This window comes from Pseudophryne corroboree (genome assembly GCF_028390025.1).
Source record: "Pseudophryne corroboree isolate aPseCor3 chromosome 3 unlocalized genomic scaffold, aPseCor3.hap2 SUPER_3_unloc_19, whole genome shotgun sequence".
Classification (NCBI taxonomy): domain Eukaryota; kingdom Metazoa; phylum Chordata; class Amphibia; order Anura; family Myobatrachidae; genus Pseudophryne; species Pseudophryne corroboree.
In genome coordinates this window covers 1,949,098-1,970,333 of record NW_026967507.1, presented here as the reverse complement: position 1 = coordinate 1,970,333, position 21,236 = coordinate 1,949,098, and the positions used below count along the sequence as shown (strand labels likewise).

The 21,236-nt window shown below is 48.5% G+C and overlaps 1 protein-coding gene across 1 annotated transcript in view; it reads right to left on the bottom strand.

Annotated features, from left to right (window-relative positions):
• Positions 1-612: 612 nt before the first annotated feature.
• LOC134983584 (oocyte zinc finger protein XlCOF6-like) overlaps positions 613-21,236 on the bottom strand; it is an 84,602-nt gene continuing 63,978 nt past the window's right edge. Inside the window, exons 2-5 of the mRNA XM_063949248.1 lie at positions 6,447-6,525; positions 6,230-6,327; positions 5,655-6,093; positions 613-3,651 (exon numbers count right to left, since the gene is read on the bottom strand). Coding sequence (XP_063805318.1) covers positions 2,078-3,651; positions 5,655-6,093; positions 6,230-6,327; positions 6,447-6,525 — 2,190 coding nt within the window. The 3' untranslated portion in view covers positions 613-2,077. The remainder of the gene's footprint in view (positions 3,652-5,654; positions 6,094-6,229; positions 6,328-6,446; positions 6,526-21,236) is intronic.

Genomic DNA, 21,236 nt, shown 5'->3' with positions numbered 1-21,236 from the left:
AGTTGTCGGGATTCTGGCGCCGGTATGGTGGTAGCCGGGAGCCCAGCCGCCGGCAACCTCAAGACCACCCATGGTCTAATATTAGCCAGTGAGAAGTTACCCTCAGACACCTCCATGAGCCATGTGCATGTCCTTCCTCACTTGGGAGATCCAATTCGGGACCCTCTTATACCTGCATCAATGTGGACTTACTTCCCCTCACTCTGTGCAGATGTGATCCTGTCATATGGTTAATATAAAGAATGACACACACATGAATATAACCTGAACAGTAATAGGGACAATGCTTTATTCAAAGACAAAGGGCAGGATGTATTAAGATACATCGCCGCCCCTCGCAGCGACGTTGATCGCATATGTACTAGCATATGCGATCAATATCGCAATGCGGTGACGGAGGCCCCCGACGATACCTGTGAGGCGGTCTGCAAGGGGGTAGGAGGAGGTGCCGGGGACAGCCTGCTGCTGCTTCCCGGTGTGGGGGGAGTGTGAAGACCCCTGGGAGGTGACGGAGACCCCCCCATCTCCTTCACCTCCCAGGGGTCTTCACACTCCCCCCACACTGGGAAGCAGCAGCAGGCTGTCCCCGGCACCACCTCCTACCCCCTGCAGCCGGAAGGACCTCCGGCTGCTTTTCCCCGGGGGGAGAAGATTACCTTCCGGTACCAGGGCTGCCTGGAGGAAGACATGCCAGGGAGGAGGGGTGTCGGCATCTGTGGCGGTCGTCGATAAGAAGCCCATAGACTTCTATAGGGTATCGCCATCTTTGCCCTGGATGGCGAAAACCCGGCGGTAGGGTCTTAGTACATTTGAAAATGCGGTAAAACCCCCATTTTCGGGGGTTTTACAGCATTTTTTCCTTTAGTACATCCCGCCCAAAATGTAAGGACAATGAAGAGCTCATTGTGTATGGGATGATATTTTTAACAACTTTTTGACTCCATTTTGTCTTTGTATGACATCATTGCTTATGTTGAGATTATACAGATGGAGCCTCAGTCATCTTGGCTTCTCTGCTGCACCTAGGTGCACCAAGGTCTATTAGCATAAGCCGTTCATCTATTATTCTCAGCTGCAATACAGAGAGAACAATACAGCAGGGGATTAAATCCGACAGCCCAGTCTCAGTTACTCCTATGACAGGGATAGATGAGCAGGGCTCCATCTGTATATACATGTACTTTTTTATTAGGGTCAGTGCTTTGCAGACATATAGGCACCAGCTAGACATATAGGTCCACTGTAAGTAACCAGCTATCTTTCACCATTGACCTAGTGCGCAGGACGTAGTGAGAGGGAAGAATATACACAGCTTTTAGGCTGGCTGATTATAATAGATATATCTTCCTATTATCAGTATCTCAGATGGAAACTGTCTAGTAAGCAGTTTGAGGTATTGTATTCATAAGTAGGTGAAAGGGGACAGTTGTCCAGGATAAGATAAATTACGTTATACTGAATGACTACTGCACCCAGCATCACAGACCCTGAATGTAATATCTGGTAAGACAACGTTAGCATATTCCTACAGGAGGGTTATGAAGCCTAGAGACTTACACATAGCAGATCAGTTCCATTTGAAGATGGTTCTGTCTGCAGCAGATCTAGTCTTCTACAAATCCCCTCCAGATTTTAACTTGCGATGAAGTTATAACACGGGAAGCTGAAGATTGTCTGAATTTTTATTCTGGGACAGATCTTAAAACAAGCCCGAGTATTTCATTTGTTCTTGCTATTATTGTAACTGAGTATACCTTGTTATTATCTGTATTTTTTCATTGTTGTAAATTAGACAATAAAGGCTTATCTTTGCTTGAAATGTCCTGTGTCAGTCTCCATATTTAACACATTGTATCCCAGAACCTGGTTGCTTTGCGTTTTTCAACCAACAACACCATGTCAGGAGAAATATTATATATTCTTAGATTTATTCTTTAGATAAAATAATTCCGCGTGCAAACACAGAACATATTACATATAAATGTGTGTGAATAATGTATATCTTACAAAGATCAGACATGTGTTATTTCCTACACTACCTGTGTGATGTGAATTCTGTGTAAAACATTTTCCACACTCAGCATGTAAATGGGTACTCACCTGTGTGACTTATCTGATGTCTAACAAGATTTGAATTCTGTGTAAAACATTTCCCACATGCAGAACATGGAAATAGCTTCAAACCTGTGTGGGTTCTTTTATGTCTCACAAGAATTGATTTCTGTGTAAAACATTTGCCACACTCAGAACACTGGAATGGTTTTTCACCTGTGTGACATCTCTGATGTTTAACAAGAGTTGACTTCAGTGTGAAACATTTCCCACACTCAGAGCATGGAAATGGTTTCTCACCTGTGTGACTTCTCTCATGTCTACTCAGGTTTGCTTTCTGTGTAAAACATTTCCCACACTCAGTACATGGAAATAACTTCCCATCAGTGTGAATTTTCTCATGTGTAACAAGATGTGATTTCTGTATAAAACATTTCCCACACTCAGAGCATGAAAATGGTTTCTCTCCTGTGTGATATCTCTGATGTGTAACAAGATCTGATTTCTCTGTAAAACATTTCCCACACTCAGTACATGGAAATGGTTTGACACCTGTGTGAAGTCTATGATGTCTAGTGAGATGTGATTTATGTGTAAAATATTTCCCACACTCAGAACATGAATATGGTGTCTCACCTGTGTGACCTCTCTGATGTATAACAAGAGCTGACATCTTTCTAAAACATTTCCCGCACTCATAGCAGGAAAACGGTTTCTCACCTGAGTGAGTTCTCCGATGTTTAACAAGCGCTGATCTCTCTGTAAAACATTTCCCACACTCAGAACATGAAAATGGTTTTTCACCTGTGTGATATCTCTCATGTCTAACAAGATATGATTTCTTTCTAAAACATTTCCCACACTCAGAACATGTAAATGGCTTCTCGCCTGTATGACTTCTTCCATGTATAACAAGATCTGATTTATGTGTAAAACATTTCCCACACTCAGAGCATAGAAATGGTTTCTCACCTGTGTGAATTTTCTCATGTGTAACAAGATGTTTTTTCTGTATAAAACATTTCCCACACTCAGTGCATAGAAATGGCCTCTCACCTGTGTGATGTCTCTGATGTATAACAAGATCTGATTCCTGTGCAAAACATTTCCCACAGTCCGCACATGGAAATAGCTTGTCACCTGTGTGATTTCTCTCGTGCCTAACAAGAGACGATTTTGTTATAAAACATTTCCCACACTCAGAGCATGGAAAAGGTCTCTCACCTGTGTGACTTCTCTGATGTCTATCAAGATTTGATTTCTGTGTAAAACATTTCCCACACTGAGAACATGGAAATTGCTTACCTGCCTTAGTTGGCTGATAGGTAATAGGCTTTGTGATCTGTGTAAAATATTTCTTATCTATAGAACAGGGAAATGTGTTATCTACTTTAAGAGCTGTAATAGATGTAACACTGTCAGGGAAACACTGCTCATGATAAGTGGGATCATATGACATATGAGAACTAAGTAGTACTGTATTAATCATTGAAGTAATAGAGTTTTCTCCTAGAGAAACTTGTGTGATGTCATCTGCGATTTCACCATCAGGGGATAAGTAGAGATGTTCCTTTGAGGTAGTCCTCTTGCAGTGTGCATCTGCGGAGAATAACAAAATAAATACTCTGATAAAGACTGAAAGGTCCCCAAAGTGGTTACCAAATTATAAGAAATTACTAAATTAGACGTTTGATGGGACAATTTATTACTAACCATGCAGGGTGGTGTTTTCCACATGGAACTACTCTTCTTCTACATGCTTCCATCAGCTAAGAGTCCTATTATCTTGGGTTATGTTTACATGCCCCCATCTTAGATTGAAGCAAACCCCAAATTATGTCCTGGGGATCTCAATGCCATCAGAGATGCTAGCCAGTAGTCAGACCTCTGCATCAAGTCATTCAGGGTACCACCATCTCTCAAGAAGATGCCCTGCCAGTTCCCTATCAGTTCTTCAGAGATGTGTTCAACAAGAGAGCCACTAAAACACTACCCGTTCATTGGGAATAGGACTGTTCTACCGACATGTTACCCAGGACAGTACATGCTTGGGGAAGAGTCTTCCCTCTGTCAGTACCTGAGACCCAGGCAGTATCTGAATATATTAGGGAAATTTATGAATGGGGATTCATGAGGAAGTCTAAGTCACCAACTAATGCTGAAATCTTTTTAATTAAAAAGACTGGGGTTTCAGACACTGTATTGATTAGCATGGTCTTAACACCATCCTATACTTCTAATGTCCACCAGATGTTTAACAGAAATACATATATAGCATCTTCCGGGACCTTCGTTAAAAATATGTCATCTATCTGAATGATATCCTGATATTTTCCAAGGATATAGCAAATCACCGTGAACATGTATGCAAAGTCTTGTCTTGGATACAAGAAAACCAGCTATGTTGTAAGTTGGAGAAGTGTATATTTCGAGTAGGAGAGAATTGTAGTCTGCGGATGGATCATTAGACGCTCACGTCTGTGGAGGAATATGGAGAAGACCAAGTCTTATCTCTATGCCACGGGAGACTAGGAACTACTAGTTTATCAAATTGGCTTTGCAAGAATGGTGCCAGTGACTACACAGACCACAAAAACTTATACCTCATAAGAGTTCACTATTTGAACTATCACCAGGCCAGAAAGTAATTGTTCTTCGATCAGTTTAATCTAGTTTCACCTTTTTCCAGGAAACAAAAACATCAAGGTTGTAGCATTGTCTCGAGCATTCAGTTCCTCAGAGGAAGAAACTTTTGAAAATAAACCAATACTGAATCCCACTTATGGTGTTTCTGTAACCAACAAAGTTAAGATTCCTCCAGGGAAGACTTCAGAAATGGCAAAACTTTGTTTATAGCTGCTCCAGTGGGCTCATGTATTTCACAGGTTGTGCGGGGGAAGGGAGGGGGGTAAAAAATACTCTGGATTTAGTCCTCAAAGGTTTTCAGTAGCCACTCATTTGTCAGGATTTTAGGGGCTTTGTGGCTGCTTGTCCTACCTGTGCTCAGAATAAAGTTACACCCTGAAACCCTATGGGTCTTTTACATCCATTACCAGTTCCTGACTGTTCATAGATGTCTATTTCCATGGATTTTTTTGAAGGCTCTGCCTTTCATACAAGGGTTCAACACCATTTGGGTGGTGGAGGACAGGTTTTCAAAGGCAGCTCATTTTACTCCTTTAAAAGAATTGCCCTCAGCTCCCAAACCGGCAGATCTTTAAGCTACATGGGTTCCGTAAGGACATTGTTTCAGATTTAAGGGTACAGTTTACCTCCAAATTCTGGTAAGCTATATGCAAGTGTTTTAATATCAACCTGAGCTTCTCTTCAGGTTGCTATCCACAAATCAATGGTCAGATCGAAAGACTGAACCCTGATCTCGAAAAAATTTTTTAGCAGAATTTATGTATCTTCTAAACAAGACAATTAGGTCTCTGCTACCGGGGGCTGATTTCACCAATGTAACATTCTGCACCCACTCTGCAAATATTTTTATCTTATTAGTCTGTACTGGCAGAGGAGGGTGTAGGATAAGAGATTGCTGTAGTGACTGAGCAAGGAGAATAAGTGACTCTTTTCTGTAATAATTGTTTACTACTCACCTGTGCTGATATCTGTAGGGATTTCCTCCTCTTTACACTGCTGATCACCCCTCACACACGTCTCTTCTTCTTCCTCTGTATCTTCTACCTTTATAACAGTTATATACGTCTCTTCTTCTCCCTCTATATCTTCTGTCTTTATTTCAGTCACATAGGTCTCTTCTTCTCCCTCTACATCTTCTGCCTTTATATCAGTCACATACGTCTCTTCTTCTCCCTCTATATCTTCTGCCTTTATATCAGTCACATACGTCTCTTCTTCTCCCTCTATATCTTCTGCCTTCATATCAGTCACATACGTCTCTTCTTCTCCCTCTATATCTTCTGTCTTTATATCAGTCACATAAGTCTCTTCTTCTCCCTCTATATCTTCAGCCTTTATATCAGTCTCTTCTTCTCCCTCTGTATCTTCTGTATTCATATCTGACAGACCTTCTACCTATAAAACCCCCAAAAAATATAACGACATTTGCATGGCATCAAATTAACTCGAAATAGTATAACACACAGCTCCTCTACAGATCATATAGTGAGTGTCACTTTGGTATATGGGCAAGACCCTAAATCCCACCTACCTGATCCTCCTGTGGGATCCTGTGATTCTCCTCTGTACAATCCTGGGAATACAGAGGACGGGGACATCTCTCTGGGGTATCTCTGTTACTGGGCCCATCTGTAGGAGACACACAGTGACTGAGTACAGTGTATATATGTGATTATCAGATGATGTGTGTATATAGGAGCCCCCCATACCTGCCCTCCCCTGTACAATACATGACAGTCTCCTCTTACCCAATGATGTGAGGGGTCGGTGATTCTCCATCATCAATTCCTTGTACAGACCTCTGTGTTCCTCTATATACTCCGCCTCCTGCATGGAGACATAGACAGTGACATCCTGACACCTTATAGGAACCTGACACCCACAGTGATACAGTCATCACCCAGACACGTCCCCTGGTGTTACTGTATAATAACCCAATCCCATCAGTCACCTCTCCAGTCATCACCCAGACACGTCCCCCGATGTTACTGTATAATACCCCATTCCCAGCAGTCACCACTCCAGTCATCACCCAGATACATCCCCCGGTGTTACTGTATAATGCCCCATTCCCAGCAGTCACCTCTCCAGTCATCACCCAGACACGTCCCCTGGTGTTACTGTATAATGTCCCATTCCCAACAGTCACCTCTCCAGTCATCACCCAGACACATCCCCTGGTGTTACCGTATAATGTCCCATTCCCAGCAGTCACTTCTCCAGTCATCACCCAGATACATTCCCTGTGTTACTGTATAATGCCCCATTCCCAGCAGTCACCTCTCCAGTAATCACCCAGACACGTCCCCTGGTGTTACTGTATAATGTCCCATTCCCAACAGTCACCTCTCCAGTCATCACCCAGACACATCCCCTGGTGTTACTGTTTAATGTCCCATTCCCAGCAGTCACTTCTCCAGTCATCACCCAGACACTTTCCCTGGTGTTACTGTATAATACCAGATTCCCAGCAGTCACCGCTCCAGTCATCACCCAGACACGTCCCCCGGTGTTGGTGTATAATACCAGATTCCCAGCAGTCACCTCTCCAGTCATCACCCAGACACGCTCTGCGGTGTTACTGTATAATGCCCCATTCCCAGCAGTCACCTCTCCAGTCATCACCCAGACACTCCCCTGGTGTTACTGTATAATGTCCCTTTCTCAGCAGTCACCTCTCCAGTCATCACCCAGACACGTCCCCTGGTGTTACTGTATAATGTCCCATTCCCAACAGTCACCTCTCCAGTCATCACCCAGACACGTCCCCTGGTGTTACTGTATAATGTCCCATTCCCAGCAGTCACTTCTCCAGTCATCACCCAGACACTTTCCCTGGTGTTACTGTATAATACCAGATTCCCAGCAGTCACCTCTCCAGTCATCACCCAGACACGTCCCCCGGTGTTACTGTATAATACCAGATTCCCAGCAGAAACCTCTCCAGTCATCACCCAGACACGCTCTGCGGTGTTACTGTATAATGCCCCATTCCCAGCAGTCACCTCTCCAGTCATCACCCGGACACTCCCCTGGTGTTACTGTATAATGTTTCATTCCCAGCAGTCACCTCTCCAGTCATCACCCAGACACTCCCCTGGTGTTACTGTATAATGTCACATTTCCAGCAATCACCTCTCCAGTCATCACCCAGACACATTCCCTGGTGTTACTGTATAATGTCCCATTCCCAGCAGTCACCTCTCCAGTCATCACCCAGACACATTCCCCCGGTGTTACTGTATAATGCTCCATCCCCAGCAGTCACCTCTCCGGTCATCACCCAGACACGTCCCCCGGTGTTACTGTACAATGCCCCATTCCCAGCAGTCACCTCTCCAGTCATCACCCAGACACATCCCCTGGTGTTACTGTATAATGTCACATTCCCAGCAGTCACTTCTCCAGTCATCACCCAGATACATTCCCTGGTGTTACTGTATAATACCCCATTCCCAGCAGTCACCTCTCCAGTCATCACCCAGATACATCCCCAGGAGTTACTGTATAATGCCCCATTCCCAGCAGTCACCTCTCCAGTAATCACCCAGACACGTCCCCTGGTGTTACTGTATAATGTCCCATTCCCAACAGTAACCTCTCCAGTCATCACCCAGACACATCCCCTGGTGTTACTGTATAATGCCCCATTCCCAGCAGTCACCTCTCCAGTCATCACCCAGACACGTCCCCTGGTGTTACTGTATAATGTCCCATTCCCAACAGTAACCTCTCCAGTCATCACCCAGACACATCCCCTGGTGTTACTGTATAATGCCCCATTCCCAGCAGTCACCTCTCCAGTTATCACCCAGACACATCCCCTGGTGTTACTGTTTAATGTCCCATTCCCAGCAGTCACTTCTCCAGTCATCACCCAGACACTTTCCCTGGTGTTACTGTATAATACCAGATTCCCAGCAGTCACCTCTCCAGTCATCACCCAGACACTTCCCCCGGTGTTACTGTATAATACCAGATTCCCAGCAGAAACCTCTCCAGTCATCACCCAGACACGCTCTGCGGTGTTACTGTATAATGCCCCATTCTCAGCAGTCACCTCTCCAGTCATCACCCGGACACTCCCCTTGTGTTACTGTATAATGTTTCATTCCCAGCAGTCACCTCTCCAGTCATCACCCAGACACTCCCCTGGTGTTACTGTATAATGTCCCTTTCTCAGCAGTCACGTCTCCAGTCATCACCCAGACACGTCCCCTGGTGTTACTGTATAATGTCCCATTCCCAACAGTCACCTCTCCAGTCATCACCCAGACACATCCCCTGGTGTTACTGTATAATGTCACATTCCCAGCAGTCACTTCTCCAGTCATCACCCAGATACATTCCCTGGTGTTACTGTATAATACCCCATTCCCAGCAGTCACCTCTCCAGTCATCACCCAGATACATCCCCCGGAGTTACTGTATAATGCCCCATTCCCAGCAGTCACCTCTCCAGTAATCACCCAGACACGTCCCCTGGTGTTACTGTATAATGTCCCATTCCCAACAGTAACCTCTCCAGTCATCACCCAGACACATCCCCTGGTGTTACTGTATAATGCCCCATTCCCAGCAGTCACCTCTCCAGTCATCACCCAGACACGTCCCCTGGTGTTACTGTATAATGTCCCATTCCCAACAGTAACCTCTCCAGTCATCACCCAGACACATCCCCTGGTGTTACTGTATAATGCCCCATTCCCAGCAGTCACCTCTCCAGTCATCACCCAGACACATCCCCTGGTGTTACTGTTTAATGTCCCATTCCCAGCAGTCACTTCTCCAGTCATCACCCAGACACTTTCCCTGGTGTTACTGTATAATACCAGATTCCCAGCAGTCACCTCTCCAGTCATCACCCAGACACGTCCCCCAGTGTTACTGTATAATACCAGATTCCCAGCAGAAACCTCTCCAGTCATCACCCAGACACGCTCTGCGGTGTTACTGTATAATGCCCCATTCTCAGCAGTCACCTCTCCAGTCATCACCCGGACACTCCCCTTGTGTTACTGTATAATGTTTCATTCCCAGCAGTCACCTCTCCAGTCATCACCCAGACACTCCCCTGGTGTTACTGTATAATGTCCCTTTCTCAGCAGTCACGTCTCCAGTCATCACCCAGACACGTCCCCTGGTGTTACTGTATAATGTCCCATTCCCAACAGTCACCTCTCCAGTCATCACCCAGACACATCCCCTGGTGTTACTGTATAATGCCCCATTCCCAACAGTCACCTCTCCAGTCATCACCCAGACACATCCCCTGGTGTTACTGTTTGGTAACAAGAACAAAAATTACACCTACCTACTAAATGGGGTAAAATTAGGGGATTCTGTACTGGAAAAGGACTTAGGTGTCCTCATAGATAGCAAGCTAAGCAGTAGTACCCAAAGTAGGACTGCAGCAAAGAAGGCTAATAAGATATTAGCATGCATAAAACGGGGTATTGATGCTAGGGCCGAGAGTATTATACTCCCGTTATATAAATCACTAGTGAGGCCACACCTTGAATACTGTGTACAGTTCTGGGCACCGTACTACAAAAAGGATATCCTGGAGCTTGAAAAGGTACAGAGGAGGGCGACCAAACTAAAAAAGGGCATGGAGACGATGGAATACAAAGAAAGGCTTGAAAGACTAGGCATGTTTACATTGGAAAAGCGGAGACTAAGAGGGGATATGATCAACATCTACAAATATATAAGGGGACAATACACAGAGCTTGCGCGGGACCTGTTTTTGGTTAGATCAACACAGAGGACTCGTGGACACTCGCTCAGGTTAGAGGAGAGGAGATTCCGCACAATACGGCGTAAAGGCTTTTTCACGGTAAGGACAATACGTGTTTGGAATTCCCTGCCCGAGGGAGTTGTAATGGCGGAATCTGTCAACACCTTTAAGAATGGGTTAGATAAATTCCTATTGGATAAGGATATCCAGGGGTATGGTGCATAGTCATGCATTATAGTTACTATAAATAGGGATAAAATGCAATGGCTGACAGCAGCATCAGTCAGAAATTTTAGTCAAATCATCATGCATAGGACACCACAAATAGGTTGAACTCGATGGACAATTGTCTTTTTTCAACCTCAGATACTATGTTACTATGTTACTATGTCCCATTCCCAGCAGTCACTTCTCCAGTCATCACCCAGACACTTTCCCTGGTGTTACTGTATAATACCAGATTCCCAGCAGTCACCTCTCCAGTCATCACCCAGACACGTCCCCCGGTGTTACTGTATAATACCAGATTCCCAGCAGAAACCTCTCCAGTCATCACCCAGACACGCTCTGCGGTGTTACTGTATAATGCCCCATTCCCAGCAGTCACCTCTCCAGTCATCACCTGGACACTCCCCTGGTGTTACTGTATAATGTTTCATTCCCAGCAGTCACCTCTCCAGTCATCACCCAGACACATCCCCCCGGTGTTATTGTATAATGTCCCATTCCCAGCAGTCACTTCTCCAATCATCACCCAGACACATTCCCCCGGTGTTACTGTATAATGCCCCGTCCCCAGCAGTCACCTCTCCGGTCATCACCCAGACACATCCCTCGGTATTACTGTATAATGCCCCATTCCCAGCAGTCACCTCTCCAGTCATCACCCAGACACGTCCCCTGGTGTTACTGTATAATGTCACATTCCCAGCAGTTATCTCTCCAATCATCACCCAGAAACATCCCCTGGTGTTACTGTATAATGTTCCATTCCCAGCAGTCACCTCTCCAGTCATCACCCAGACACGTCCCCCGGTGTAACTGTATAATGTCCCATTCCCAGCAGTCACCTCTCCAGTCATCACCCAGACACATCCCCTGGTGTTACTGTATAATGCCCCATTCCCAGCAGTCACCTCTCCAGTCATCACCCAGACACGTCCCCTGGTGTTACTGTATAATGTCACATTCCCAGCAGTTATCTCTCCAATCATCACCCAGAAACATCCCCTGGTGTTACTGTATAATGTTCCATTCCCAGCAGTCACCTCTCCAGTCATCACCCAGACACGTCCCCCGGTGTAACTGTATAATGTCCCATTCCCAGCAGTCACCTCTCCAGTCATCACCCAGACACATCCCCTGGTGTTACTGTATAATGCCCCATTCCCAACAGTCACCTCTCTAGTCATCACCCAGACACGTCCCCTGGTGTTACTGTATAATGTCCCATTCCCAACAGTCACCTCTCTAGTCATCACCCAGACACGTCCCCTGGTGTTACTGTATAATGCCCCATTCCCAGCAGTCACCTCTCCAGCCATCACCCAGATACATCCCCCGGTGTTACTGTATAATGTCCCATTCCCAGCAGTCACCTCTCCAGTCATCACCCAGACATGTCCCCTGGTGTTACTGTATAATGTCCCATTCCCAACAGTCACCTCTCTAGTCATCACCCAGACACGTCCCCTGGTGTTACTGTATAATGTCCCATTCCCAGCAGTCACCTCTCCAGTCATCACCCAGACACATCCCCCGGTGTTACTGTATAATGCCCCATTCCCATCAGTCACCTCTCCAGTCATCACCCAGACACATCCCCTGGTGTTACTGTATAATGCCCCATTCCCAGCAGTCACCTCTCTAGTCATCACCCAGACACGTCCCCTGGTGTTACTGTATAATGTCCCATTCCCAGCAGTCACCTCTCCAGTCATCACCCAGACACGTCCCCTGGTGTTACTGTATAATGTCCCATTCCCAGCAGTCACCTCTCCAGTCATCACCCAGACACATCCCCTGGTGTTACTGTATAATGTCCCATTCCCAGCAGGCACCTCTCCAGTCATCACCCAGACACATCCCTGGTGTTACTGTATAATGCCCCATTCCCAGCAGTCACCTCTCCAGTCATCACCCAGACACATCCCCTGGTGTTACTGTATAATGTCCCATTCCCAGCAGTCACCTCTCCAGTCATCACCCAGACACATCCCCCAGTGTTACTGTATAATGTCCCATTCCCAGCAGTCACCTCTCCAGTCATCACCCAGACACGTCCCCTGGTGTTACTGTATAATGCCCCATTCCCAGCAGTCACCTCTCCAGTCATCACCCAGACACGTTCCCTGGTGTTACTGTATAATGTCCCATTCCCAGCAGTCACCTCTCCAGTCATCACCCAGACACATCCCCTGGTGTTACTGTATAATGCCCCATTCCCAGCAGTCACCTCTCCAGTCATCACCCAGACACATCCCCTGGTGTTACTGTATAATGCCCCATTCCCAGCAGTCACCTCTCCAGTCATCACCCAGACACGTTCCCTGGTGTTACTGTATAATGTCCCATTCCCAGCAGTCACCTCTCCAGTCATCACCCAGACACGTTCCCTGGTGTTACTGTATAATGCCCCATTCCCAGCAGTCACCTCTCCAGTCATCACCCAGACACGTCCCCTGGTGTTACTGTATAATGCCCCATTCCCAGCAGTCACCTCTCCAGTCATCACCCAGACACATCCCCTGGTGTTACTGTATAATGCCCCATTCCCAGCAGTCACCTCTCCAGTCATCACCCAGACACGTTCCCTGGTGTTACTGTATAATGTCCCATTCCCAGCAGTTACCTCTCCAGTCATCACCCAGACACGTCCCCCGGTGTTACTGTATAATGTCCCATGCCCAGCAGTCACCTCTCCAGTCATCACCCAGACACGTCCCCCGGTGTTACTGTATAATGTCCCATTCCCAGCAGTCACCTCTCCAGTCATCACCCAGACACGTCCCCTGGTGTTACTGTATAATGCCCCATTCCCAGCAGTCACCTCTCCAGTCATCACCCAGACACGTTCCCTGGTGTTACTGTATAATGTCCCATTCCCAGCAGTCACCTCTCCAGTCATCACCCAGACACGTCCCCTGGTGTTACTGTATAATGCCCCATTCCCAGCAGTCACCTCTCCAGTCATCACCCAGACACGTTCCCTGGTGTTACTGTATAATGTCCCATTCCCAGCAGTCACCTCTCCAGTCATCACCCAGACACATCCCCTGGTGTTACTGTATAATGTCCCATTCCCAGCAGTCACCTCTCCAGTCATCACCCAGACACGTCCCCTGGTGTTACTGTATAATGCCCCATTCCCAGCAGTCACCTCTCCAGTCATCACCCAGACACGTTCCCTGGTGTTACTGTATAATGTCCCATTCCCAGCAGTCACCTCTCCAGTCATCACCCAGACACGTCCCCTGGTGTTACTGTATAATGCCCCATTCCCAGCAGTCACCTCTCCAGTCATCACCCAGACACGTTCCCTGGTGTTACTGTACAATGTCCCATTCCCAGCAGTCACCTCTCCAGTCATCACCCAGACACATCCCCTGGTGTTACTGTATAATGTCCTATTCCCAGCAGTCACCTCTCCAGTCATCACCCAGACACATCCCCTGGTGTTACTGTATAATGTCCCATTCCCAGCAGTCACCTCTCCAGTCATCACCCAGACACGTCCCCTGGTGTTACTGTATAATGCCCCATTCCCAGCAGTCACCTCTCCAGTCATCACCCAGACACGTCCCCTGGTGTTACTGTATAATGCCCCATTCCCAGCAGTCACCTCTCCAGTCATCACCCAGACACGTTCCCTGGTGTTACTGTATAATGTCCCATTCCCAGCAGTCACCTCTCCAGTCATCACCCAGACACGTCCCCTGGTGTTACTGTATAATGCCCCATTCCCAGCAGTCACCTCTCCAGTCATCACCCAGACACGTTCCCTGGTGTTACTGTATAATGTCCCATTCCCAGCAGTCACCTCTCCAGTCATCACCCAGACACATCCCCTGGTGTTACTGTATAATGTCCCATTCCCAGCAGTCACCTCTCCAGTCATCACCCAGACACGTCCCCTGGTGTTACTGTATAATGCCCCATTCCCAGCAGTCACCTCTCCAGTTATCACCCAGACACGTTCCCTGGTGTTACTGTATAATGTCCCATTCCCAGCAGTCACCTCTCCAGTCATCACCCAGACACGTTCCCTGGTGTTACTGTATAATGTCCCATTCCCAGCAGTCACCTCTCCAGTCATCACCCAGACACGTCCCCTGGTGTTACTGTATAATGCCCCATTCCCAGCAGTCAACTCTCCAGTCATCACCCAGACACGTTCCCTGGTGTTACTGTATAATGTCCCATTCCCAGCAGTCACCTCTCCAGTCATCACCCAGACACATCCCCTGGTGTTACTGTATAATGTCCTATTCCCAGCAGTCACCTCTCCAGTCATCACCCAGACACATCCGCTGGTGTTACTGTATAATGTCCCATTCCCAGCAGTCACCTCTCCAGTCATCACCCAGACACATCCCCTGGTGTTACTGTATAATGTCCCATTCCCAGCAGTCACCTCTCCAGTCATCACCCAGACACGTCCCCTGGTGTTACTGTATAATGTCCCATTCCCAGCATTCACCTCTCCAGTCATCACCCAGACACATCCCCTGGTGTTACTGTATAATGTCCTATTCCCAGCAGTCACCTCTCCAGTCATCACCCAGACACATCCGCTGGTGTTACTGTATAATGTCCCATTCCCAGCAGTCACATCTCCAGTCACCCAGACACGTCCCCCGGTGTTACTGTATAATGCCCCATTCCCGGCAGTCATCTCTCCAATCACCCAGACACGTCCCCCGGTGTTACTGTATAATGCCCCATTCCCGGCAGTCACCTCTCCAGTCATCACCCAGACACGTCCCCTGGTGTTACTGTATAATGTCCCATTCCCAGCAGTCACCTCTCCAGTCATCACCCAGACACATCCCCTGGTGTTACTGTATAATGTCCCATTCCCAGCAGTCACCTCTCCAGTCATCACCCAGACACGTCCCCTGGTGTTACTGTATAATGCCCCATTCCCAACAGTCACCTCTCTAGTCATCACCCAGACACATCCCCCGGTGTTACTGTATAATGCCCCATTCCCAGCAGTCACCTCTCCAGTCATCACCCAGACACGTCCCCTGGTGTTACTGTATAATGCCCCATTCCCAGCAGTCACCTCTCCAGTCATCACCCAGACACGTCCCCTGGTGTTACTGTATAATGCCCCATTCCCAGCAGTCACCTCTCCAGTCATCACCCAGACACGTCCCCTGGTGTTACTGTATAATGCCCCATTCCCAGCAGTCACCTCTCCAGTCATCACCCAGACACGTTCCCTGGTGTTACTGTATAATGTCCCATTCCCAGCAGTCACCTCTCCAGTCATCACCCAGACACGTCCCCTGGTGTTACTGTATAATGCCCCATTCCCAGCAGTCACCTCTCCAGTCATCACCCAGACACGTTCCCTGGTGTTACTGTATAATGTCCCATTCCCAGCAGTCACCTCTCCAGTCATCACCCAGACACCTCCCCTGGTGTTACTGTATAATGTCCCATTCCCAGCAGTCACCTCTCCAGTCATCACCCAGACACGTCCCCTGGTGTTACTGTATAATGCCCCATTCCCAGCAGTCACCTCTCCAGTCATCACCCAGACACGTTCCCTGGTGTTACTGTATAATGTCCCATTCCCAGCAGTCACCTCTCCAGTCATCACCCAGACACGTTCCCTGGTGTTACTGTATAATGTCCCATTCCCAGCAGTCACCTCTCCAGTCATCACCCAGACACGTTCCCTGGTGTTACTGTATAATGTCCCATTCCCAGCAGTCACCTCTCCAGTCATCACCCAGACACGTTCCCTGGTGTTACTGTATAATGTCCCATTCCCAGCAGTCACCTCTCCAGTCATCACCCAGACACATCCCCTGGTGTTACTGTATAATGTCCTATTCCCAGCAGTCACCTCTCCAGTCATCACCCAGACACATCCGCTGGTGTTACTGTATAATGTCCCATTCCCAGCAGTCACCTCTCCAGTCATCACCCAGACACGTCCCCTGGTGTTACTGTATAATGTCCCATTCCCAGCAGTCACCTCTCCAGTCTTCACCCAGACACGTCCCCTGGTGTTACTGTATAATGTCCCATTCCCAGCAGTCACCTCTCCAGTCATCACCCAGACACGTCCCCTGGTGTTACTGTATAATGTCCCATTCCCAGCATTCACCTCTCCAGTCATCACCCAGACACATCCCCTGGTGTTACTGTATAATGTCCTATTCCCAGCAGTCACCTCTCCAGTCATCACCCAGACACATCCGCTGGTGTTACTGTATAATGTCCCATTCCCAGCAGTCACATCTCCAGTCACCCAGACACGTCCCCCGGTGTTACTGTATAATGCCCCATTCCCGGCAGTCACCTCTCCAATCACCCAGACACGTCCCCCGGTGTTACTGTATAATGTCCCATTCCCAGCAGTCACCTCTCCAATCACCCAGACACGTCCCCCGGTGTTACTGTATAATGCCCCATTCCCGGCAGTCACCTCTCCAGTCATCACCCAGACACGTCCCCTGGTGTTACTGTATAATGTCCCATTCCCAGCATTCACCTCTCCAGTCATCACCCAGACACATCCCCTGGTGTTACTGTATAATGTCCTATTCCCAGCAGTCACCTCTCCAGTCATCACCCAGACACATCCGCTGGTGTTACTGTATAATGTCCCATTCCCAGCAGTCACATCTCCAGTCACCCAGACACGTCCCCCGGTGTTACTGTATAATGCCCCATTCCCGGCAGTCACCTCTCCAATCACCCAGACACGTCCCCCGGTGTTACTGTATAATGCCCCATTCCCGGCAGTCACCTCTCCAGTCATCACCCAGACACGTCCCCTGGTGTTACTGTATAATGTCCCATTCCCAGCAGTCACCTCTCCAGTCATCACCCAGACACATCCCCTGGTGTTACTGTATAATGTCCCATTCCCAGCAGTCACCTCTCCAGTCATCACCCAGACACGTCCCCTGGTGTTACTGTATAATGCCCCATTCCCAACAGTCACCTCTCCAGTCATCACCCAGACACATCCCCCGGTGTTACTGTATAATGCCCCATTCTCAGCAGTCACCTCTCCAGTCATCACCCAGACACGTCCCCTGGTGTTACTGTATAATGCTCCATTACCAGCAGTCACCTCTCCAGTCATCATCCAGACACGTCCCCTGGCGTTACTGTATAATGCCCCATTCCCAGCAGTCACCTCTCCAGTCATCACCCAGACACGTCCCCTGGTGTTACTGTATAATGCCCCATTCCCAGCAGTCACCTCTCCAGTCATCACCCAGACACGTTCCCTGGTGTTACTGTATAATGTCCCATTCCCAGCAGTCACCTCTCCAGTCATCACCCAGACACGTCCCCTGGTGTTACTGTATAATGCCCCATTCCCAGCAGTCACCTCTCCAGTCATCACCCAGACACGTTCCCTGGTGTTACTGTATAATGTCCCATTCCCAGCAGTCACCTCTCCAGTCATCACCCAGACACCTCCCCTGGTGTTACTGTATAATGTCCCATTCCCAGCAGTCACCTCTCCAGTCATCACCCAGACACGTCCCCTGGTGTTACTGTATAATGCCCCATTCCCAGCAGTCACCTCTCCAGTCATCACCCAGACACGTTCCCTGGTGTTACTGTATAATGTCCCATTCCCAGCAGTCACCTCTCCAGTCATCACCCAGACACGTTCCCTGGTGTTACTGTATAATGTCCCATTCCCAGCAGTCACCTCTCCAGTCATCACCCAGACACGTTCCCTGGTGTTACTGTATAATGTCCCATTCCCAGCAGTCACCTCTCCAGTCATCACCCAGACACGTTCCCTGGTGTTACTGTATAATGTCCCATTCCCAGCAGTCACCTCTCCAGTCATCACCCAGACACATCCCCTGGTGTTACTGTATAATGTCCTATTCCCAGCAGTCACCTCTCCAGTCATCACCCAGACACATCCGCTGGTGTTACTGTATAATGTCCCATTCCCAGCAGTCACCTCTCCAGTCATCACCCAGACACGTCCCCTGGTGTTACTGTATAATGTCCCATTCCCAGCAGTCACCTCTCCAGTCTTCACCCAGACACGTCCGCTGGTGTTACTGTATAATGTCCCATTCCCAGCAGTCACCTCTCCAGTCATCACCCAGACACGTTCCCTGGTGTTACTGTATAATGTCCCATTCCCAGCAGTCACCTCTCCAGTCATCACCCAGACACGTTCCCTGGTGTTACTGTATAATGTCCCATTCCCAGCAGTCACCTCTCCAGTCATCACCCAGACACATCCCCTGGTGTTACTGTATAATGTCCTATTCCCAGCAGTCACCTCTCCAGTCATCACCCAGACACATCCGCTGGTGTTACTGTATAATGTCCCATTCCCAGCAGTCACCTCTCCAGTCATCACCCAGACACGTCCCCTGGTGTTACTGTATAATGTCCCATTCCCAGCAGTCACCTCTCCAGTCTTCACCCAGACACGTCCCCTGGTGTTACTGTATAATGTCCCATTCCCAGCAGTCACCTCTCCAGTCTTCACCCAGACACGTCCCCCGGTGTTACTGTATAATGCCCCATTCCCGGCAGTCACCTCTCCAATCACCCAGACACGTCCCCCGGTGTTACTGTATAATGCCCCATTCCCGGCAGTCACCTCTCCAGTCATCACCCAGACACGTCCCCTGGTGTTACTGTATAATGTCCCATTCCCAGCAGTCACCTCTCCAGTCATCACCCAGACACATCCCCTGGTGTTACTGTATAATGTCCCATTCCCAGCAGTCACCTCTCCAGTCATCACCCAGACACGTCCCCTGGTGTTACTGTATAATGCCCCATTCCCAACAGTCACCTCTCTAGTCATCACCCAGACACGTCCCCTGGTGTTACTGTATAATGCCCCATTCCCAGCAGTCACCTCTCCAGTCATCACCCAGATACATCCCCCGGTGTTACTGTATAATGTCCCATTCCCAGCAGTCACCTCTCCAGTCATCACCCAGACACGTCCCCTGGTGTTACTGTATAATGTCCCATTCCCAACAGTCACCTCTCTAGTCATCACCCAGACACGTCCCCTGGTGTTACTGTATAATGTCCCATTCCCAGCAGTCACCTCTCCAGTCATCACCCAGACACATCCCCCGGTGTTACTGTATAATGCCCCATTCCCAGCAGTCACCTCTCCAGTCATCACCCAGACACGTCCCCTGGTGTTACTGTATAATGTCCCATTCCCAGCAGTCACCTCTCCAGTCATCACCCAGACACATCCCTGGTGTTACTGTATAATGCCCCATTCCCAGCAGTCACCTCTCCAGTCATCACCCAGACACATCCCCCAGTGTTACTGTATAATGTCCCATTCCCAGCAGTCACCTCTCCAGTCATCACCCAGACACGTCCCCTGGTGTTACTGTATAATGCCCCATTCCCAGCAGTCACCTCTCCAGTCATCACCCAGACACGTTCCCTGGTGTTACTGTATAATGTCCCATTCCCAGCAGTCACCTCTCCGGTCATCACCCAGACACATCCCCTGGTGTTACTGTATAATGCCACATTCCCAGCAGTCACCTCTCCAGTCATCACCCAGACACGTTCCCTGGTGTTACTGTATAATGTCCCATTCCCAGCAGTCACCTCTCCAGTCATCACCCAGACACGTTCCCTGGTGTTACTGTATAATGTCCCATTCCCAGCAGTCACCTCTCCAGTCATCACCCAGACACATCCCCCAGTGTTACTGTATAATGTCCCATTCCCAGCAGTCACCTCTCCAGTCATCACCCAGACACATCCCCTGGTGTTACTGTATAATGCCCCATTCCCAGCAGTCACCTCTCCAGTCATCACCCAGACACATCCCCTGGTGTTACTGTATAATGCCCCATTCCCAGCAGTCACCTCTCCAGTCATCACCCAGACACGTTCCCTGGTGTTACTGTATAATGTCCCATTCCCAGCAGTTACCTCTCCAGTCATCACCCAGACACGTCCCCCGGTGTTACTGTATAATGTCCCATTCCCAGCAGTCACCTCTCCAGTCATCACCCAGACACGTCCCCTGGTGTTACTGTATAATGTCCCATTCCCAGCAGTCACCTCTCCAGTCATCACCCAGACACATCCCCCGGTGTTACTGTATAATGCCCCATTCCCAGCAGTCACCTCTCCAGTCATCACCCAGACACGTCCCCTGGTGTTACTGTATAATGTCCCATTCCCAGCAGTCACCTCTCCAGTCATCACCCAGACACATCCCTGGTGTTACTGTATAATGCCCCATTCCCAGCAGTCACCTCTCCAGTCATCACCCAGACACATCCCCCAGTGTTACTGTATAATGTCCCATTCCCAGCAGTCACCTCTCCAGTCATCACCCAGACACGTCCCCTGGTGTTACTGTATAATGCCCCATTCCCAGCAGTCACCTCTCCAGTCATCACCCAGACACGTTCCCTGGTGTTACTGTATAATGTCCCATTCCCAGCAGTCACCTCTCCGGTCATCACCCAGACACATCCCCTGGTGTTACTGTATAATGCCACATTCCCAGCAGTCACCTCTCCAGTCATCACCCAGACACGTTCCCTGGTGTTACTGTATAATGTCCCAT